Source organism: Diabrotica virgifera, chromosome 10 (genome assembly GCF_917563875.1).
Source record: "Diabrotica virgifera virgifera chromosome 10, PGI_DIABVI_V3a".
Classification (NCBI taxonomy): Eukaryota; Metazoa; Arthropoda; class Insecta; order Coleoptera; family Chrysomelidae; genus Diabrotica; species Diabrotica virgifera.
Window position 1 is genome coordinate 141,726,592 of NC_065452.1, and position 24,420 is coordinate 141,751,011.

Here is a 24,420-nt window from a genome sequence, read left to right on the forward strand (position 1 = left end):
ATCGGGCAAGATCCTCGTGTGCATTCGGTGACTTTCGTCTCGATAGGGATGCGTTCTCACGTACGTATCAGAGCGCTACTTTAGGTAATACGCATCGAGATACGGGAGTTTAACCATTAATGCGCAAGCGTATATGTCAAAAAGATGGGTTACGTTTACGTATTTGTGTGCACAAAAACTCCCTAATGACAATCTTAAAATGAAGTTAGTACTCGCTTAATCTCGGACTAAGTAGTCCGAGACTAACGTTGGACTAAGCAATTTTTATTAATAAGGCTGAAAGAGCCCAACAAACGAAAAGAGACAAATAGGACAGAACTAAGAAAGCAGGACGACCTTCTCTAGGAAGTACATAAAATAATGCCCTCTATTCGTAACGGAATATCACAAGAAATATGGGAGACTTTTAAACATTGTGTAACAACACCAATTGATCATCCAAAGATAAATAATCCTTTGAAACGGAAACACTGGATGTCAGATGAAACCTTTCAAATCATTGAGAATAGAAGAAATCTTTGTCGAAGTGGTGTGCATAGTGAAATGGAAAAAGCTAGTTTAAGAAACCTCAATAGAGAAATAAAACGAAGATGCAAGACAGACAAAAGCCAGTACTACCAGGGTATATGCAAAGAAATTGAGAGACATGATTAGAATAACCGGCCGAGAGATCTATTTAGAAAAATACGCTACTTAACAAGAGACTTCAAAGCCAGAACTTGGGCCATTGAAGACAACACTGGAACTCTGAGAACAAACGGAGAAGATATAGCAGAGACATGGAGATCGTATTGCAGGGACCTATATAAAGATGGTTAACGCCAAGAACCTGTTTAACAAATCTCTGACGAGGTAGAAGAAGAATCTGATATACTTGAAAATGAAGTAAGACTCGCGATCATTAAGCTCAAATACTGCGCGTCATGAAAAAGAGGCCACCTAGAATTTTATAAGAATTTTTCAATAACTTTAAGTTTATACAATTTATTCTATTATATCTAAACTCCCACAATGCAGAAACACTTTTAGCATCTTTTAGACACCGATAAACGGTGCTGACAGGTCAATTAAGGGTAATAAGTTAGCAGAATTGATATCAGTTTTAAGACTTCGGATAATGCACGTGTTGTTTGTACCTTATTTTTCTTGGAATATGGCTATTCTGATTTTCAAAAATCTTTCACTAGTGTACAGTTGTTCAAAGAGTGAACTTGTGCAATTTTTAAATTAAAACTATGGCTGAGAGATTTGCTAGATCTGTTCAAATTGTTCCTTTGATTGGCAATGGGATGAGTCAAAGAGAAGTGCCCAGACAGCTTGGAGTCAGTCGTTGTATGGTCCAAAAAACTTACCAACGATTTGTAGAGACTAGATCTCGCGAACGACGACCAGAACTAGGCCCGAGAAAAACCACGACGGCCAGAGAAGACCGTTCTTTACAACGCAGTTCTTTGCAAAATCGGTTCTTTACGGCTAGAGCAATCCAAAGTTTTCAAAATGCTTACGGTTGGACATTAAGCACTTCTACTGTGAGAAAAAGGTTGAGGGAATTTGGTCAAAGAGCTCGCTGTCCAACAACAGGACCTTTGTTAACAGCAGCACATCGACAACGCCGACTACAGTTTGCTAGAGACCACGAGCATTGGACGATAGAAGATTGGAAGAATGTTTTGTTTAGTGATGAGTCCAGGATGATTCTTTATGGCTCAGGTGGTTGCATCAAAACCTACAGAAGACGTGGGGAACGATATGCTGCTTGTTTTCGGCGAGCACGTGTTGCTTTTGGAGGAGGTTCGGTAATGTTTTAGGCAGGCATTTCATTCGAAGGCCGTACTGATCTCGTATTTATCGATAGAGGAGCGTTGAATGCTCATCGATACATTACCGAAATTGTAGACGAGCATGTACTGTACAAATCGGCCGGCTCAAAGTCCAGATTTAAACCCGATTGAACATGTTTGGGATCAACTCATACGAAGAGTAAGAAACAAAATACCTGCTCCAATAAATCGTGATCAGCTTCGGTTGGCGCTCATGGAAGAATGGGAAGCTTTTCCTCATGACAACATCCAGAATTTGATTAATTCAATGCCAAATCTAATGAGGAATGTAATTTACAATAGAGATGGTAATACAGAGTGTTAATAATCACGATTTAATTGTAATTTTTATAAAGAAAACAAAAAAATGTACAATATTAATTTTTTTTTAATTTTCCAATAAAATCATCATTTTGGAAGAAGTTTTTTTTTGACATTTATTATTTAAGAAATACTGCTTTAGAACATATTCTTGAACATTACACAAACATCTAATGACAATCAATTTCTTGTAGGATTCATAAAAATTAAAAAATACTAAAAATTTTAGGTGGCTTCTTTTTCATGACGCGCAGAAATGCTCAAAGTCACAGAAGAAACTGGCGTAAAATTACTTCATCTACTCTGTAACCAAATATGGCATTCTAAACAATGGCCTGAAGACGACAAAATCTACAATAACAACAATTCATAAAAAAGGCAGCTTCCATAAATGCGACAATTATAGAACTATTTCTGTTATATCACATGCCAGTAAAATAATGCTACGTATAATCAATGAGAGACTAAAAACATTCCTTCAAAGAGAAATTCCACAAGAGCAAACTGGATTTACCAAAGGTAGAGGTACTCGAGAACACCTGTTGAATATAAGACAAATAATCGAAAAATCTAGGGAATTCAATATTCCACTGTACATATGCTTTATAAATTATCGTAAGGCGTTCGATAGGGTCAAGTGGAGACACTTATGGCGAATACTAAAAGAAGTAGGCGTACCTCAACACCATATTTCGCTTATAACTGAACTATACGAACACACTACTGGATCGGTTAAAGTTCTTGACACACTTTCAAACGAATTTCATCCAGAACGGGGTGTCAGACAGGGATGTATACTGTCTCCACAGTTATTCAATATATATGGAGAGCATATTATGAGAAGAGCACTTGAAGGATGGGAAAAAGGCATCTCAATAAATGGTCATAAAATAAACAACCTACGTTTCGCAGATGACACAGCCCTTCTTGCAAATAGTCAAGCAGAGCTGATTGATCTTATACGACTGGTTGAAAACGAAAGTCAAATATTTGGCCTGCAATTAAACATATCAAAGACAAAGATCATGATAGTGGATAGACTACATAACAATCATCCACACATAACCACAATTGATCGGTTTGAGGTTGTGAGCTCATACTTCTGGGATCATTAATCACAAACACAGGGTCACTACAAGAAGAAATAAAACGTAGATGTGATCTAGCAAAAGTCGCCACAGCAAAAATGACCACAATATGGAAGGACTGTCAAATTTCAAGAGCGTTAAAGATGAGGTTGATCAACTGCTTAATATTCCCAATACTGACCTACGGATGTGAATCTTGGACCCTGAAAAATTCGGAAAGAAGAAAGATAGACGCCACTGAAATGTTCTGTTGGAGACGAATGCTACGAATTCCTTGGATCGACCATAGAACAAATAATTCAATTTTAAGAGAGCTTAAAGTTAGCCAACGACTCTCCAGTAATGCAGAGTTAAAAGAAATGACCAGAGACAGAGATCTTTGGAGACGGACAATACACGACATCACGTCGACCACTAAACTCCCTCCGGGGGGTCAGGATTGAAGAGAGAGATCCTTGGATGCTATGAAAAGCAAAGATTTTTCCCAACTTTTTTGAATGATTTCTTTCCTTTTTCTTTGAGATTTTCCATTTTTGTTTATCTATGTTTGTATTGTTACTCTTTTTGTTTTGATATACTAACACGATCAATATTGATCTGTTTTTGGATAATGTTTATAATTGATAAATTATTAATGATTTTCTCTGAACTTTTTGTTTATTTCATATCCGAGTCTAATACTGGAAACCTTTTGTGCTTTCTTCCCTGTTATCAAAATCATCACTTGAGGAAAATAAGTAAAAAAAGAGTAGATTAACTAAAGAACTTGCTAGATACCTAGATTATTAGTCCCGAGGAAAACTTATTTTTCTAAAGTATTTTTCTCCTTTTCTTTTTCTTCATTTTTACAATTTTCATATTTTCTATTTTTTTTTTAGATTTCTTATAATAACCTGTTTATTATTTTTTTAAAGAACACAGCCCTACTGATCTAGAAAGACATGCAGATGTTGAAACATTGACGGAAACATTTGAAGACATTACTTTAATTCATAGACCAATCCTTCGAAAGAATTTGACAAAAGATGACGACGTTGCGTCATTCTGCTTATATGACAGTAAAAAACATGTTTCTTTTCCTGCCGATGACGAGATGTTGGTTAGTTTCCGTGATGCAAATGATTTCGAAATATGTCAAATTAGTAAGTATACACATAAATGTCATCAGGGTTTAGTAGATCATCAGATTGAAAGTTTACATAAACAATTTACAATGAGTTGATATGTTTGTCATCATCAACATCATTTCTGAGAATATTAAGATAAATTTAGAAATTTTTATTCTTTGTACCTTTCGAATATGGTAAAAATTAATAAAATACATTTAAATAATAAACAAATACGCATTATAATTGCAAAAACATGAAATACATATGCACAGTACATCTAAATTATGTACCGGGTGTCCCAATAAGAATGGCTCTCGGCCATATCTCAGGAACCGTTTATAGTACAGCTTTGAGAAAAAAATATTTATAACAAAAGTTGGCTCGGGAAAGCCTGGAAATTATTTTCATAAGTAGGTCCACCGCTAGAGGGCGTAATTGAATATAAAAAAAATTAAAAAATCAAAATTTTACAAAATTTACCTAATGAAAGGGCACTGGAAATCCAATCATTGTATTCTTCATAAAATTCTGCGCATATTTGATTTCACAAGTTTAAGTCTACCTTTGCAAATAAGAGGTGGGGGTGAGTGGGAACCTTCTTGTGAAAAAGTGGCTGTAAGTCCGGTTCGCATATTTACAGATGCTTGCGTGTGTAGACACCAGGGTGTTGAAATCAGTTAGGGTTTGGAAAAACAGTACATTTACACATGCTAGCGCGTGTTGACACCACGGTGTTGAAATCAGTTAGGGTTTGGAAAAACAGTACGTTTACAGACGCTAGCGTGTGTTGACACTAGGGTGTTGAAATCAGTTAGGGTTTGGAAAACAGTACAGTTACAAATACTAGCAGATTTGAACACCAGAGTGTTGAATCCAGCTAGCTTTTTTAGTAATTAATATACATGCATAAATGCTAACGGCTATTGACTTTGATTTTATATACCTACTGCTGCGGAAAAATATTTAAGTGATTTAGGTATTAGTAAATAATTAAACGTTGTTGGGATATAAACCATAATATATTAACATAAAAGAACAACATAAAAATTAATGTTGCTCTGAAGCTATTTGCTTGTGGAATTTGTATAATTAACTATTTAGATGGGAAATAAGCCACAATTAAATTGAAAAAAATAATTTTATTAACGTTTCGATGCCCAAATCGGGTGTCGTTGTCAAAATAAAAAATACTACTACAGGGTGTTTGGTAAAGAATGGGCCATAGCTTAACCTCAGGTTCTTGAGGTTAAAATAGGCCGATTTAAGCTAACTTACCTTAGTACAAAGTTTATAATAACCGAGATACAGGGTGTCAAAGTTAAACTTTTTTTTTTTATTTATTATTGAATATTTCCTGACAGGCATGAGACATCAACACGAAATTTGGTATGTGGGGGTTTTTCGGGACGAGAAAACTAAATTCCCTACCAAAAGTTATGTGTTGCCCAGAGGGCGCCACATACGCCTTTCAGCACTCATTTAATACGTTCAATTTTTTTTATCCGTCACTCCGTATAATTTTGACATTAAAATTTGTAGTCCCCTATTAGTTTTACTTAAAAAAGGTATACCTCTTTCATCTCCCTAAACTAAACCGTTTACGAGATAAACGCATTTTAAATCTGCGGTGCAACATAATTTTTAGCATAATATCATTGTAGTTACATCAGAAAAATAACTTAAAACCATAAAATTATCCAAAAATGTATCGCAAATTTCTTCAAATGAAATTTGCGATGCAATGCCATAAATTTGAGAACTGGCACAATTATTATGGTTTTAAGTTATTTTTCGGGTGTAACTACAATGATATTATGCTAAAAATGATGGTGTATCGCAGATTTAAAATGCGTTTATCTCGAAAACCGTTGAGTTTAGAGAGATGAAAGAAGTATAGCTTTTTTAAGTAAAACTAATAGGAGAATAAAAATTTTAATGTCAAAATTATACAGAGTGAGGGATAAAAAAAATTTAACGTAATAAATAAGTTCTGAAAGGAGTATGTGGCGCCCTCTGGGCAATATATAATTTTTGGTAGGGAATTTAGTTTTCTCGACCCGAAAAACCCCACATACCAAATTTCATGTTGTTATCTCATATCTGTCAGGAAATATTCAATAATAAATAAAAAAAAAGTTTAACTTTGACACCCTGTATCTCGGTTATTATAAACTTTGTACTAAGGTAAGTTAGCTTAAATCGGCCTATTTTAACCTCGGTAACCTGAGGTTAAGCTATGGCCCATTCTTTACCAAACACCCTGTATATTAAACAAAAATGTTGCTTAGTAAAAAATTCTACTAATAATTTTTTTAATCTGACTCATTTATATTGGCAATTCATACATATATTATACATTTTAAAGTATTTTTACTAGACAACAACATTTTTGTTTAATTTAGTAGTACGTATTTTGTATTTTGACAACGACACCCGATTTGGGCGTCGAACTGTTAATAAAATTTTGTTTTTTTAAATTTAATTGTGGCTTATTTCCCATCTAAATAGTTAATTATAAAAATGCCACAAGCACATAGCTTCAGAACAACATTATTTTTTATGTTGTTTTTTGTGTTAATATATTATTGTTTATATCCCAACAACGTTTAATTATTTATTAATACCTAAATCACTTAAATATTTTTCCACAACAGTAGGTATATAAAATCAAAGTCAATAGCCGTTAGCATCTATGCATGTATAACCACTAAAAAAGCTAGCTGGTTTCAACACTCTGGTGTCCAAATCTGTTAGTATTTGTAAATGTACTGTTTTTACAAACCCTAACTGATTTCAACACCCTAGTGTCAACACACGCTAGCGTATGTAAACGTACTGTTTTTCCAAACCCTAACTGGTTTCAACACCCTGGTGTCTACACACGCAAGCATCTGTAAATATGTGTCCGGTTCTGCTAAATCGAATTTTGCATACTAGGTCTTGTTGAAAACAGCTCTTTTTCGTCAATGTTAATGTCATATTTTCGAAATAGCCCAATATTTAATATGCAAGTTACGAGGCGTTATTTAATTATTTTCAGAAATCTAGTTTTCTTTGGAAAATATTAAATACAAGTAAGCATTTTTAATCATGTATTACAAAATTCGACCAAATTAGCAACAGAATACCGAAAACCGCATGTCGATACCTTTTTTCTATCTCGAGATATCTTAAGAAATGTGTAAATTTTAAACATAACTGTTACTGTGACCGGTAAAAGAGGTTAAGGAAAAGTAGTGTGCTATGTAAAAAAACAAATAAACATTTTCCAGATGTAAACGTATATAATTAACTAAAACAACAATAAGACAAACAACATTATAAAATATAACAAAGAAATAAAAGCAACTACGTACTTAGTCTTAGTGACTGCCTAAATGTTCAAATTGTTGCCCATCATTTTCGATGCAAGCATTTACTCTTTCAAGAGTAGATTGAATAGCAACAGATTTAACTGTTTTAGACTTTTATTTATGGGTACGGATTAAAGACCTTGTCTTTGCCACTAGGCCCACTACGCGAGAAAACATTATCTGGAATCTAGAGAATACGAAACGCCATTCAAAGCATTGCGAAAGTGGAAATTGAGATTGCTGTTCAATCAAATGCTTGCATCGAAAATGATGGGCACCAATTTGAACATTGGGGTCGTCACTAAGTAAGAAATTGCTTTTATTTCTTTGTTATATTTTATAGTATTGTTTGTCTTATTGTTGTTTAAATTAATTATATACGTTTACATCTGGAAAATTTTTCTTTGTTTTTTCCATAGCTCACTACTTTTCCTTAACTTCGTTTACCGGTGACATTAACAGTTGTTTAAAATTTACACGTTTCTTAAGATATCTTGAGATTGAAAAAAGATATCGACATGCGGTTTTCGGTATTACGTTGCTAATTTGGTCTAATTTTGTAATACAGGACTAAAAATGCATACTTGTATTTAATATTCTTCAAAGAAAACTAGATTTCCGAGAATAATTAAATAACGCCTATTAGCTGTCACATTACTTATTAGGCTATTTCGAAAATAAGACTCTTACATTGACGAAAAAGAGATGTTTTCAACAAGACCAAGTATACAAAATTCGATTTAGCAGAACCGGACTTAGAGTTATTTTTTCACAAGAAGGTTCCCACTCACCCCCACCTCTAATTTGCAAAGGTAGACTTAAACTTGTGAAATCAAATATACGCAGAATTTTATGACATCATTTCTAATTTTAACATGCTGTACACCTTAGTCTTAAATATGACAGGTTAATTTTTAACTTCCTGTGCAACTGTCATATCTGTCTTGTCATCGTTCAGAGGTCCTATCCATCTCATTGTCACTTGCCGTCATTCTTTCAACATGTAAACAAGTCAAATCCACAGCTCGATGTTACCTAGGGCAGATTAGCTAAATATTTTAAACATCCATATTTAATGAAGCTTTTTAAATCAATGTTTCCTTGACGGACTTCTTTTACTGGGCTTTCACCCACATATTTTTGTTAAATACTATCTTGGTGGTTAGCATGTACATTGCACGTGAGTATAACTGATAATTTTTTAACTGCAGTCAAAATTTCAATATCTTTGTATTATTTTATCAGGTTATATTCATTTTAGGTAAGCACTGATGATGACTGGTAAACCAGTCGAAAACGAGTTATGTGATTTTGATGTGGCCCTTTTGAGGGTTTTTAAATATACCTTTTATACAGGATTTTACTGTTTTTTTGAATAAAAATGGTATACATTTTTATTTTATTAGTATTACTCCTTTAGAGTAACTAGGTCTATTTTCCGTTGGAACTGTATCAAGCTGCAGACGGAGGTTGTGAGTTGCATAGTGTAGAATTCCTTCCTTTTGTCTTTACTGCAGCATCCATCTGGCTTGCAAATTTTAGAAGCCTTGGAGGTGTCACCAGGGAAATGGACCAATAAGTTTTCAATTTAAATATCTTTTAGTAATGTTTTTAATATTTGTCAATATTATTAATGTTGCTATTAGGATTGAAAACTTTACCTTTCAATTGCCAGATGACGCTAGTCACCTAATCCATATACGTCAGTTGCAATGTGGGGATAAGCTTTCATGGTTGGTCACTTTGAGTAGAGAGCAGCAGGCCTAGGCCTCTCCGATGATGACTCCAAAAAGAGTCGAAAATCGTCGATTTATAGTGCTGGACTGCGCACCCTATTCTAAGTGAAAGATAAGATTGTTTTGGCTTCGCATTGTAACTGAATAAAAATGGTATACATTTTTATTTTAGTTTTTTTTAAGTTGATGAATCGTGTTATTAAAATTACGTGTATTTTTAGCTGAAGAGATGTCTGCCGAAGAAATTACACGGTTGTATCAGGAATCGTGTATCAAGCACAAAACAATTGAATTAGACACCATACGCCATCAAATAATGGTAGGTGCCCTTGTGTTCTGTATGCAATTCTGAAATTAGAAGACCTTTTATTTATTTTTCAGGAAATCAAACACAACTTAAATCACTCAGCCGTACTTAAACTAAGTTCAGTCAATATAACGGCTGAAGTAAACGACACTTTAGAAGATTTATTCAGAGTTACCAACTTCAGTAGTCTCAGTCTCGTTGACTGCAAGTTTAACGCAGAAACTATGAATGAATTTTTGAATATGCTAGAGTATTATGATTCTGTGTGTCATCTGGAATTGGAGATGAATTTCCAAGATGAAGATGTGTGGAAATGTTTCTGTTCTGCGTGTAGTAACATTTCCGTTTTGGAGTCTTTGTCTTTGAAAAAGATGACTATAAATGAGTCTTATATGAGGTTTCTCCTCAGGGCTGTTAAAACCAACAACCACATTACCACTCTAAAATTTGATGGTTGTGTGCTAGCTAAATTGCCTAGTTTTTATTTAGGTATGTATACTCCCTTTAACAATGTGCTTTCTAATCGTTTTTGAATATCCAATTTATAAGCGATTACACCTTGATCAAATTTTACTACATTTGTATGTACCGGGTGTCCCAATGAGACTGGCTCTCGGCCATATCTCAGGAACCGTTTATAGTACAACTTTGAGAAAAAAATATTTATAACGAAAGTTGCCTCGGGAAAAGCCTGGAAATTATTTTCATAATTGTAGGTCCACCGCTAGAGGGCGTAATTGAATATCAAAAATTAAAAAATCAAAATTTTACAAAATTTACCTAATGAAAGTGCACTGGAAATCCAATCATCGTATTATTCATAAAATTCTGCGCATATTTGATTTCACAAGTTTAAGTCTACCTTCACAAATAAGAGGTGGGGGTGAGTGGGCACCTTCTTATGAAAAAATGGCTGTAAGTCCGGTTCTGCTAAATCGAATTTTGCATACTTGGACTTGTTGAAAACAGCTCTTTTTCGTCAATGTAAGAGTCTTATTTTCGAAATAGCCTAATAAGTAATATGCCAGCTAGTAGGCGTTATTTAATTATTTTCGGAAATCTAGTTTTCTTTGGAGAATATGAAATACAAGTATGCATTTTTAATCCTGTATTACAAAATTAGATCAAATTAGCAACATAATACCGAAAACCGCATGTCGATACCTTTTTTCTATCTCGAGATATCTTAAGAAACGTGTAAATTTTAAACAACTGTTAATGTCACCTGTAAACGAAGTTAAGGAACAGTAGTGTGCTATGGAAAAAACAAAGAAACATTTTCCAGATGTAAAAGAATATAATTAATTAAAACAACAATAAGACAAACAACACTATAAAATATAACAAAGAAATAAAAGCAACTACTTACTTAGTGACGACCTAAATGTTCAAATTGTTGCCCATCATTTTGGATGCAACCATTTACTCTTTCGAGAGTAGATTGTACAGCAGTCTCAATTTCGGCTTTCGCAATGCTTTGAGTGGCGTTTCGTATTCTCTAGATTCTAGATCATGTTTTCTCGAGTAGTGGGTCTAGCGACAAAAACAAGGTCTTTAATCCGCCCCCATAAATAAAAGTCTAAAACAGTTAAATCTGTTGCTATTCAATCTACTCTTGAAAGAATAAATGCTTGCATCGAAAATGATGCGCCACAATTTGAACATTTTGGCAGTCACTAAGACTAAGTAAGTAGTTGCTTTTATTTCTGTGTTATATTTTATAGTGTTGTCTTATTGTTGTTTTAATTAATTATATACGTTTACATCTGGAAAATGTTTTATTTGTTTTTTCCATAGCACCCTACTTTTCCTTAACCTCGTTTACTGGTGACAGTAACAGTTATGTTTAAAACTTACACATTTTTGAAGATATCTCGAGATAGAAAAAAGGTATCGACATGCGGTTTCCGGTATTATGTTGCTAATTTGGTCTAATTTCGTAATACAGGATTAAAAATGCATACTTGTATTTAATATTTTTCAAAGAAAAACTAGATTTCTGAAAATAATTAAATAACGCCTCCTAGCTTGGATATTACTTATTATGCTATTTCGAAAATAAGATACATACATTGACGAAAAAGAGCTGCTTTCAACCAGACCAAGTATGCAAAATTCGATTTAGCAGAGCCGGACTTACAGCCATTTTTTCATAAGAAGGTTCCCACTCACCCCCACCTCTTATTTGCAAAAAGTAGACTTAAACTTGTGAAATCAAATATGCGCAGAATTTTATGAAGAATACGATGATTTAATTTCCAGTGCCCTTTTCATTAGGTAAATTTTGTAAATTTTGATTTTTTAATTTTTGATATTCAATTACGCCCTCTAGCGGTGGACCCACAATTATGAAAATAATTTCCAGGCTTTTCCCGAGGCAACTTTTGTTATAAATATTTTTTTCTCAGAGCTGTACTATAAACGGTTCCTGAGATATGGCCCTAGAGCCATTCTTATTGGGATACCCGGTACATTTGAGGAAGCTAGAAAGCAAAAGAATGAACTCTCAAATAGATGAATAATTCCAAAAAAACAACACAGAACAAATTACAAAATAGCAAGAAACAGAGCGAAAGGAATTCACAAAAGAAAAAGGATATATAAAGAAAATATATGGGTAGAGAAGCAAGTAGAAGAAACGCGACAGATCAAGAAAGGGTAATAATTTAAATAGTTCTAAAAGAAAATAAGAACGGGATATAACACATCAATGAGCAGAGCGAGAGGAATAAAGGACATGAAGGGGATGACAGAATATGAACCAAGACAGATAAAAGAAATAGGACACGCATAGTTCTACTCAATTCTAAATAAGGAGAAAAACAAAAAAAGGATGTGGAAGAAAACATGACAAAGCGTCAGAGAAGACAATCTTGTATGCGGACTGATAAAACATGGAGAAGAAAAAATAAAGGAACAAGTGTACCAACTAATAAAAGAAATATGGATCCAAAACAAAATACTTAAGGAATGCAACACTGGAATTATTGCACCTATTTACAAGAAAGGACATAAATAGTTATGTGGACAGTCTAGAGTGTTCTCATCATTATTAAAAGTACTGTTTCAATGACAATAATGACAGAAAGGAAAATTGACCAATAATGACAGATATCGAATTGGAATATGACTTGTCATAAATGGTGTACAAAAATCATTTAAGTGACAACCTCAAACTAAAACTAAATTTGACAACAGCGCTTTTGGGCTGTCAGTTGTTCGTAAATGAACCTCAAAAAGCTTCGACTAGTTTAAAAGGGGATTAGCCTGATCAGGAAACACAAAATTTTACGAAAACGTCCAAAAAAATAAAGGAGCGATGAAAATTTGGGAATAGGTAGTTGAAATTGTCTATTATTATATAAGAAAAAGTTTACAATTCTACATCCCCTCCATTTCACAAAAATTGGGAAATACGGGGTGAAACAATTTTTTTTGGGAGTGAAAAAATATACGTTTAATATAGGCCCGGAATTGGATAAAATGACTAATTCTAAGCAACTTTTGTTCTATAGAGTTTTTTCACTAAGTCAATACTTTTCGAGTTATTTGCGAGTGAATATGTTCATTTTTAACAAAAAAAAAAACATGTTTTTGGACGTTTTTTCGCAGATAACTCAAAAAGTAAGTATTCTAACGAAAAAATATTCGTAGTAAAAATATAGCTTATAAAAAATTGAAAAAAATGGTGTACGCGTGAGTTCTGCAGACCCAGTAGAAGCAGAGTTGTAGCTAATGAAAAGTAGGTTCTTCTTCGTCAAATTCCAAATCGAATATTTCAATGTGAAATAATAAAAAACAGAGCACTTTACCGGGAAAATTCATTACAAATTTTTAAAGTGTTTAAAAGAAGGTTTATTTTTTTTAAACTTCTAACATTAAAAATAAGTGAGTTACACTCAAAATATTGTTGGTCCCTTTTATTTTTTGGTACAAAAATAGCGAAAATCACCCCCTAATTAGCTTCCCAAATAAAATTAATCGTTACCGCTTCACAAGTTACTTTACTTATGATTTGTTTATATTATCTATAAGTTTCATCGGTTCAAAGTGCTCATTATTGAAAAAATTGGGTTTAAAGTAAAACATTTTTTTTAATTAAAAAAAAAATGGAATTGTTCATGGAATTAACTTAAAAATTATTAATAATACCAAAAATCTTAAAGAGTAATAAAATGTACATTTTGCTTTTCTGAATATTTTTTATTTTTTGTTTTATTGTTAGACAAAAATTTGTTATGCTATGGCTGTTCAAAATTTGCCTAAACTCGTGATTAGTTACTCGTTCAAGCCATTTTAACTACAGCTTTTTCAAAACTAAGCACTTTCAACCGATGAAACTTACAGATCATATAAATAATACATAAGCAAAGTAACTTGTGAAGTGGTATTGATAAAATTTATTTGTGATGCTAATTAGGGGTGATTTTCGCGATTTTTTTACCAAAAAATAAAAGAGACCAACAATATTTTGAGCGTAACTCACTTACTTTTAATATTACAAGTTTAAAAAAAAAACAAAAATAAACCTTTTTTTAAACACTTTAAAAAAGTTTAAACGAATTTTCCCCGAAAAGTGCTCCGTTTTTGGGTTATTTCACCTTGAAATATTCGATTTGGAATTTTCGCTGAAATACTTACTTTTCAGTTATTTCCAAAAAACCGTCCAATAACTTGTTTTTTTCTGTTAAAAATGAACATATTCACTTGCAAATAACTCGAAAACTATTGACTTAGGGAAAAAACTCTATAGAACAAAAGTTGCTTAGAATTAGTCATTTTATCCAATTCCGGACTTATTTTGAATGTATATTTTTCACCTTCGAGAAGGAGGTATTCCCCTCCATTTTTGTAAAATGGAGGGTATGTAGAATTGTAAACTTTTTCTTATATAATAATAGACAATTTCAACTACCTATTCCCAAATTTTCATCCTTCCTTTATTTTTTTTTTGGGGTCAGATTGTTCTTTGATCGGGCTAGATGTAATACCTTAAAATATAATTTCCGGTTGAAATACATTATTCTGGTAAGAATCATTAAATATTCAGGACTTAATATTATATAAATAAGTGTCAAATATCCATATTTTTAAGAAATTACTAACGAAAACACTGACATTATATTTGTGGACTGGACTGTATTTGTATACTTAGTATTTCTCGCCAATCCCGGTAAAAACTACATATAGTAGAGTGAAAGAGATTTATAAAATGAGTAGGTACATTTATTTTAATTCTTGATTTATTATTTTTAGTGGAAAATTTAATGATCAATCGAACAATTCAAGAATTGTACCTGCCGTCTACTGGTCTCTACACAAAAGAGGCTGACTGTCTTTCCCGTTTCTTATCTATCAATAGATTCTTAAAAGTTCTAGATATCAGTAATAATTTTATTGGAGATAGGGGGCTGGAATCTCTATCCAAAGGACTTTGCACACAAAACCAACCAGACGTTGGAATTTCGGCCCTTAGTATTTACAATAACCAACTTACAGAAAAAAGCGGACCAATTATAGGCAATATTATAGTAAGTACAATTTATCTGGTAATTAATAATATCGAGATGTTTTAGTAACTTTTATGCTCACTAATAATTGAAAATATTTTAACTGTAGATTCTTAGGCTCAAAATATTAAGATTTAACCCAAATCACTTAAATAAAATGTGGGTCCATACTGAGTTACCGGGTGTTTTAATTAAAAATTTAAAATCTATTTTTTTACCCAAATACTTTAAAACCATTTGACATATCCTTGTCATACTTGGCAGCAAGTATAGGTACCTACTGTACACCCTATTAATTATGTTAAACAAACGTTTCTGGCCACCACCAGAGGCGTACGACGACGGAGGAAAGTGAATGGTTGACCCTTCCCAAATTCTACGCCACTGGCGGAATTGCTATTTTATTGTGATTTTTGGATTCTCCAATGCTTTCTATGTAAATAATATACTCTTCATTCGTAACGAGAAAGTCATTAGTTTTCTAGATATTTGAAGTTAAAAAGGAAACGGCACAGTTATTTTGATTAATGTGTTATGCCCCTTCGTTTTTAACTTCAAGTACATGATATACTAATGATTTTGTTACGAATGAAGAGTATATTATTTACATAGAAGGTATTGGAGAATCTAAAAATTATGCTAAAATAGCAGTTCCGTTAGTGGCGTAGAATTTGGGAAAGGTCAACCATTCACTTTCCCCTATCGTACGCCTCTGATAGTAGCCAGAAACGATTATCTAGCATAATTTAGAGGAGTATAGAATCAAAACTAGCTTTCTCCAAAATTTTCGTTTGTCACAAATCGCTAAAAACTTGTAAAAAAACAAGCCATTACAGTTATTACACGGATTTAAGTTTTATATTATAGAATTTAAGCATATAAATTGATATTACATAATGAGTGAAGTCCAACTTTCGTCAATAATTAAATATTTGGCATTTTTGTTTGGAGAAAGCGAGTTTTGAAGCAAACTTTTGGAGAAATCAGATTTTGAGACAAACTCGTTAAGAGAAAGTAAGTTTTGAAACAATTCACTTTTTTGGAGATGAAATTTTACAACTTTTGATTTTTGCTGATTTTAATAGAATAATAGGAATTAGCTTCATAGTGGTACAACAGATCTTATCAGTTCCAATGACAGTATAGTTCTTGGACGATCATGCCTATAATCCGTAATTTTCAAAACTTACAGGTTTTTTTCTTCTTAGTTTTTGCCCATTCATTTTGCATCAGTGTTCTTTTCCTTGCCTTTTTACCAGTCCAACAGGAGTCACTTGAACATCCATTACAAATAGAAGAAAAATATTACTGTTGTTCTGAAGCTATTTTTTTGTGGCATTTTTGTAATTAACTAGTTTTGATGGGAAATAAGCCACAATTTTACTAAAAAAATGATTTTATTAACGTTTCGACGTCCAAATCGGATGCCGTTGTCAAAATACAAAAAATTACAAAATACAATTCATTAATATTTTTTGTATTTTGACAACGGCATCAGATTTGAACGTCGAAACGTTAATAAAATCATTTTTTTAGTAAAATTGTGGCTTATTTCCCATCAAACTAGTTAATTACAAAAATATTACTGTAATATTACTTATTTTAAAAGAAAAAACTATGCAAATATTTAGTATTAAAAGTTAATAGCTAATAAAACTAGTAAACAAACACTGACCTTACATTAGACAAATAGAGTGATTAAATCTGTGAGAGTCCCCTCCACTCACTTTACACATCTCCTATTGGTCGGTTGGAGAAAGACGCAGAACTGTCATATGAGAAAGACGGGTTTGATTCAAAAGTCTACTTTTAACATTGAATTTATATTGGATAAAGCTAATTTTGAGTCAAACTAGTTCTGGATTCGTGTAGGGTTCAACAAATAGATTCAGAAGATATTAACAACTCAATTTCGGCCATGCATGGAGAAAGCGAGTTTCGATTCTACACCCTTCAAGTAGGTAATAATTTATTCTTTATTTAAAACTTTAAGAACTATTTGTACTCGGTACTGTTGAGAGCCTGGTCGACTCTCCCCTATGCATTAAGACGTGGACATTTAAAACATCAACTGCAAATAAATTGGAGACCTTTCTAGTGTGGATCTACCAGAGAATCCTCAAAATTTCATGGACATCGCATACATCAAACCGAAAAGTGCTACATAGAATAGGCAAGGAACGACAACTTTTCAACACAGTGAAAGTTAGAAAAACATCACAACTAGGCCACATACTGAGAAATAATAAGTACCAATATGCTCAATGCTTAAATAATAGTTAAAGGAAAGATCGAGGGAAAGATAGGACTAGGAGGTATCGAGGCTAAGGCTACCGACAATGGGCAGGGCTAAATTTTGAACAGCTGCAGACAGAGAAGAGTTTGCAATTTATTGTAGTAGCCAACTTCCATTGAGGAGAGGGCACTTTGTAACGTTTAAGTTTTCCCAGTGTAGAATTTAATTCAGTTTTCATTGCTTCATGAGTTTTAACTTATTTCCCTGTAGATTTCAGAATCTCTAGTGCCATGTTTTTCTCAGAATAACATGTGCTATCGAAAGAGTTGAATGTTAGACTTTAATTGCTTTCTGGTGAATGATATCGGCCTTGCATCCGATAACTCATTTTAAGTATTAGGTTTGCTAAGCTCTTTACGGGTATTAATAAGGCCCTTTTCTACATATCTGTGACGACCGTTGACACGTCGCGTACCCCAAGCCGTCAGTCTTATTTAAGCAGAAATCTGAGATATCTTGGATTCGTGAGTTAAACTTTGTGGTAGTAAGTTAAGCCGTCTCAGTCATGTAGTGAACGTTAGTTGTTTTGTGATGGACCAGCCTGGACTAGTCTGGGTTGGTCCCTGGTCCAAGTCCCAGATAACCGCCCACTGCAAATATCTGAGTCCACCTAAGTTTGCATTATGCATTATTAGCGCTGTTCTTATCTCGACTGTGTAAATAGTCGAATTTCTTCGTATTCATCTTTAGCGCCTCATGGGCCAGCCGGCCTACAAAGGGAGCATTTCTCTACCTGTTTGAGTGAGTGAACTATTTTGGTTTATTTTTGTTTGCCTGAGATAACGTGGCTACCATATGTTACTTGCATAAAGTTGAGAGACCTACTTAATATATGATGTCATTGCCGTTTTGGATTAAAAAAAAAAGAAATATAGACATTTACTTTCGAATAAATTTCTAACTCAAGATTATATAGGCGTTTTCGCTTAATGTTTTTGACATTTACAGTGAATTTGAAGTATGTTTTTATATAGTTAATTTCTTTAATTAACGTTATGCGATTTCTGTTGTTAGAGTATAATTTAAGTATTTAGACTTATCGAGACAAAAAGGCCTTTTTTACTATATTTAGAAATGGACGAAGTATGACTAATTATGATCTTTTTATAGATAAATTTTTTTAAGAAACTATTTTACTTTTCTTTATTTTTAAACTTTATAGATAATGTTTATTAACTTCAGTTAACTCCATTTTCAAATAGTGAGAGTCACAATCGTCCATTTATCATTTTTTTTACGTGTGTGTATATGCAATTTGTTAAGCATGTTCAAATGATTATTTTTTAATTTTTATTTTTGTGGCTAACACGTTTCTTTTATTTATTTATTTATAAAAATCCAAACAGGTCCTAAAACCTTTTTACATGGACAGTTATAATCATAAACTTTATATAACAAATATAACTAATATATACAGTCATTAGCACAACTATTGATAGGCAGATATATAAGACTTTAACACAAAAACAGCTAGACTAATGATATCTATTATCCATCTACTAGTTTAAAGTGCTCTTGCACTATACGTCTATAGCAACCAACTGACATTGTAAAATTAATGTTTTTTACTAAATTTATATTGTTCGCTAGTTTCAACATGGCCTCTAGAGGAGAGCAAACAGATGTTCTTATTTTTCCAAACAACAACTGATATCTCGTTGCTTTTCGAGGAACATTAAATGGTATCCGCATTCGTAAATCAATTGTACCTGAAATATTATTAATTATTTTATATAAAATCATTGCCATTACAAATTTGCGCCTACTAGTCAAAGACAAAACTTCAAATTCTTCCCTTAGCATGGTTGATCTTATGGTTCCATAATCAGGCCATCGATGATGTTTTTTGAAATACAAATAACGAAGAAACTTATTCTGAACTTTTTCTAGTGCCTCTAAATGTACTTGAGGTTGTTGTCCCCAAATAATGGAACCAAATTCTAATATTGGTCTAACTAAAGTATTATATAATATTTTTATACCCTTAATACTAGTAAAATCGCAAGTTTGTCGACATATAAAACCCAGCATACGGTTCGCTCGTTTGGCAGCTTTACCAATATGTGTAGCAAATGACAGTTGATTATTATAAATCAAACTCAAATCCTTGACCTCGCTGGTCCTTTTTAAAACATTCAGTCCTATTAAATAATCAAATACTATTGGTTCTCTTTTACGGGTAATAGACATAACGTAGCACTTATTTATATTGAATTTGATCTTATTATTGTCACCCCATAATAAAATGTTCTCAATATCCCTTTGAATCATTACGCAATCCCTAACAGTTTGAATTATTTTGAATAACTTAAAATCATCTGCAAATAATAAGTAATCTGAATACTGGATAACGTTTGCTAAATCATTTATAAACATTAAGAACAAAAGTGGTCCAAGATTAGACCCTTGTGGTACTCCCGAGTTAGCCTTAAATTTACCAGAAGTATTTCCATTGTGTTTTACAACAAAACTCCTATTCTGCAAATAACTTTTAAATAACTTTATTAGATTATCAGATAAGCCAAAATTACATAACTTTCTTAAAAGAACATCGTGTTTTACTTTATCAAAGGCTTTTTCGAAATCCGTATACACTACATCCAATTGCAATTGTTTTTCTAACGCATTGTTTGCAGACTCGGTGAATGAAATAAAACTTGTGTTTATCGAGCGACCCGACATAAAACCATGTTGATGATCATTAATACTATTTTTGACGTGATTATATACATGAGCATGCAATATTTGTTCGAAAATTTTTGATGGAGCACACATAATAGCGACTCCTCTATAATTTTCAATATCTCTTTTGTTACCCGCCTTAAATATTGGAGTAATTGAAGATAGTTTCCATTTTTCTGGAAATTTTGAATAAGTTATTATTAGATTAAAAATATGTAATAATGGTAACTTTAACCACTCTTGGCATGCCTTTAAAATATACGGGGGGATGCCATCTATACCGGCAGCTTTCTTTGGTTTCAGCTTTTTGACTGCATTATCATAATCTACGCTTGTTATTGATGGTAAATTCAAAACATTGTTATTACTAATAATATTTGTAAAATTAGTGTTATAGCTGGAAATGTCGGTAGAATAAACAGATTCAAAATATTTCGCAAACTCATTAGCAGTATCACTCTGATTTATTTCTTTACCCCCAAAATAAAATATTTCTGTTTGATTAGACTTAGCATTCTTATTATTAATGAAATTCCAGAAATTGTTAAACTCATTTTCTATATTTTCCTCAATTTGCCGTATATATTTCCTGTGCTCTATGTTAATTAATGATTTCATTTTTTTCTGGTCTCTATAAATTGATTGTTAAAATAAATTGAAACATGTGTTAACTTTCTAAAATTATTTTTTTGTTTGAGCAACTTTTTGATATCAGGCGTAAACCATTTCGGAAAATTAGAATAATTCTTGTAAATATTATATTGTGGTACAGATCCTTCAAATATATTAAGTACTTTTGAGTAAAAGATATCTAGAGCTTTATCTACCTCTATTTCCTCTGTTACAGCTTCCCACGTCATATTTCTCATCAAATCACACATCAAATCAAAATTTGCTTTTTTAAAATTAAATCTATTACCAACTAACTTATCTGTTTGTTTAAAACTTGATACTGTAAATGAAAGTTGAATTTCCAGAGATGGATGTAATCTATCTTCCTTTACTAACGGTAACTGCTCTTGACATACCTTACAACTATTTATATTATCTGCAGATGCTACTACTTGATCTAAAGTTTTGCCCTGTCAGTTTTTTACATTGTTATAAAGCAAAAATGAATTAAAATTTAAAAACTCAATCATACTTTTAAACTTAGCACTTCCATTAGTAAAATCTAGATTTTCGGTTCCTTTAATTTCTGCAATATTGAAGTCGCCAAAAATAAACGTGTTATTAATATCAGTAATATGTGTTTGTAACAATTCGAAGCAATTCGCATAGTCATGTAATTTACAATCTGGTGGAATATACACTCCAATTAATTTTATACTTAATTTGTTATTAATTTTTAAATCCGCAACCAAAATTTCAAAAGATGAACAATGTTGTGTTACTTTTAAAATCTTATGCTCCTTTTTTTATTACCATGTATATTGTTTTATGTATATTATGTGAATATTAAGATTCCATTGAGTTTTTAATAAATGTTTTATTAAAGTGTACGATGTGGTATTTTACTTAATTTTATTTACAGCTCAAGACTAAGAACATTGTTGTTTTGTCGTAGCAGTGTTGCTAATTTAGTTGTGTTATGTTTTGTTAAGTTTTCCTTTGAGGATTTAAAGGTAAAAATCCCAGGCGCCCAATATTTTCGTTTGTGTATTTAGTATTTACGTTTTTTTAGAGTCAAACCATCAGTTAATTGTTATCTATCCATATTTTGTTTATTGTTTTTTGGGTAGCCCTATTCACGTATCATTATTTATTCATTTATCATCTTTTATTGCAACAGAAGTCCAACCCAAAGAACCATGCCCACAGCTCTTCCGACTGAGCAACGCGGCCTTTGTTTCGTCAATGTAAGCGATTGGACCTTTCCATCTTTGGTCATTCCTTATTCCATCTAAGGATAATATCGTCCTGATCCTTCTGGTTCAGCCTTCATGACCTCTTGTCCATCCGATCGTTATAACTTTAAGAAGAAGAACATTCTATATTAAGGCAAATTATGTCAAAGACACGTGTACGTAATGTTTATTTAAAAAAAAGGAATGTGTGTGTACTTTGTACGCACGAAAGAAGTTATACTTCTATTATTATGATTTCAACGAAATTAATATACTTTCAACAGTTTATTTATATTTTATTTAAATATTAAACTAATTTTAATACTTACTACTTTTCAAAAAATTTTATTAAAACAATAGCAAAAATTAAAAAAATAAAAGAATAAAACACACACAAACACATTGAAAAATGCCACAAATGATTTCTGAACAATAATTGTTGGAAAAACTTTAACTAAATACGTATTTTCTGAAAAAAAAAATCATATAATAATATACTTACAATCATAAAATGTATAAAAAAATAAAAAAATAAAAAAATAAAAGTTTGTACTGGGGATTGAACCCGCGTACATTGGCGCGGTTAGTTTTGAAATTCAAGCATCTTTAGATTTTCGCTACGGAGACATATGCATCATGTTGGAAGATAGACCACAACTGAACGTTTTAAACTTTTGACAGTTCTGAATTTAACCAAATTAGTTTGATTTTTGTGGAATTGAAATATTAAAATACAATAAAACATAAAGTAAGAAAACAATATTAGATGAGTATTGGTAGAAATTTTGTTGGTAATCAAATTATGTAAATCAAAGCATTACATACTAGGTAGGTTTATTTTACATTTTCCAAATAGGTAGGTAGGTACCTATGTAATTTTTTATTACGATACTGAAACATTTACAATTAAGTACTTACCTGTTGCTTTTAAAAACTATTTAAAAAGTCACTACAATTATAATCTTGCCTTTTTCTCTGCCCTCACAACAATAAAAACTAATATACACAACATTTGTTTACCCATAACTGACACATTGAACAATTATTGACAGGTCATTGTAATTACCCAATGAGAGCACATTTAACTTTTCAGCTGCACCCAGGACCAAGACTTTTGATGAATTCGCGCACATATAAATTTACTCCCAACGCGCTTAAAGAAGTATAACTTCAAAAACGAGTGATTTTTCTGTTTAATTAATGCAAAAATAAAGAATATAAATAAATGGGTGGCAAATTTACCTTATAGAGATAGGGAGGTGATAAGAAGGTTATTTTAAGTAGTTTTTTATAAGTAGTACATATTTTATTAATTTTTTTTTCCACTTATTTAAGTTTTTTTGTGATTTTCATGGGTGGCGAAACAAAAATCATGAAAAAAGCATTTTTTTCACTTTTTAGGTCAAAAACATTTCATATTGGGCATTCCCCTGGTAGCCTGACTTTTACCTTTATGTACAGGGTTATTCACTATATTTTGACCCCCCCCGTAAACTGCTTTATTTACAGAATTAGAAAATAATGTAAAATACAGAAGTTATTCAATTTTTAAAATATGATTTTTTGACATATATAACATACTAGTGACGTCATCCATCTGGGCGTGATGACGTAATCGACTATTTTTTTAAATGAGAATAGGGGTCGTGTGCTAGCTCATTTGAAAGGTAATTCAATTCTCTATTCAGTAATATAAACATTAAGATAATTATTTACACAGGGTGTCCAAAAAATTTTTAATTAAAATAATTGACACAAAAAGAAGAATGTATGTAATTTATTTACTTTAAAATACATTTTACTGCTGTTAAAAAACAGAAATAAAAGTTTATTGAACAAATAAACATTGATTTTTGCTTAAATTCAATGTTCAAACTGCCAAGAGGCAGATGGGTGGCAGCTTGAACATTGAATTTAAGTGAAAAATAATGTTTATTTGTTCAATAAACATTTATTTCTGTTTTCTGACAGCAGTAGAATGTATTTTGAATTAAATAAATTACATTCATTCTTCTTTTTGTGTCAATTAATTTAATTAAAAAGAATTTTTTTGGACACCCTGTATAATTAATCATGTTAATGTTTATATTACTGAATAGGGAATTGAATAACCTTTCAAATGAGCTAGCACTCAACCCCTATTTCCATTTAAAAAAATGGTTGATTACGTCATCATGCCCAAATGGATGACGTCACTAGTACGATATATATGTCAAAAAATCATAATTTAAAAATCGAATAACTTTTGTATTTTAATTTTTTTTTCTAATTCTGTAAATAAAGTAGTTTACAGGGGGGTCAAAATATAGTGAATAACCCTGTACATTCCACATTGATGCCAGTTTTAGCTT

At 32.0% G+C, this 24,420-nt stretch overlaps 1 protein-coding gene across 2 annotated transcripts in view; it reads left to right on the forward strand.

The window, feature by feature from the left end:
• LOC126893237 (protein phosphatase 1 regulatory subunit 37-like) overlaps positions 1-24,420 on the forward strand; it is a 115,064-nt gene that overhangs the window by 62,289 nt on the left and 28,355 nt on the right. For both annotated transcript variants that reach the window (XM_050663219.1, XM_050663220.1), the window contains exons 5-8: positions 4,144-4,371; positions 9,649-9,746; positions 9,809-10,223; positions 14,991-15,265. In XM_050663219.1, coding sequence (XP_050519176.1) covers positions 4,144-4,371; positions 9,649-9,746; positions 9,809-10,223; positions 14,991-15,265 — 1,016 coding nt within the window. The remainder of the gene's footprint in view (positions 1-4,143; positions 4,372-9,648; positions 9,747-9,808; positions 10,224-14,990; positions 15,266-24,420) is intronic.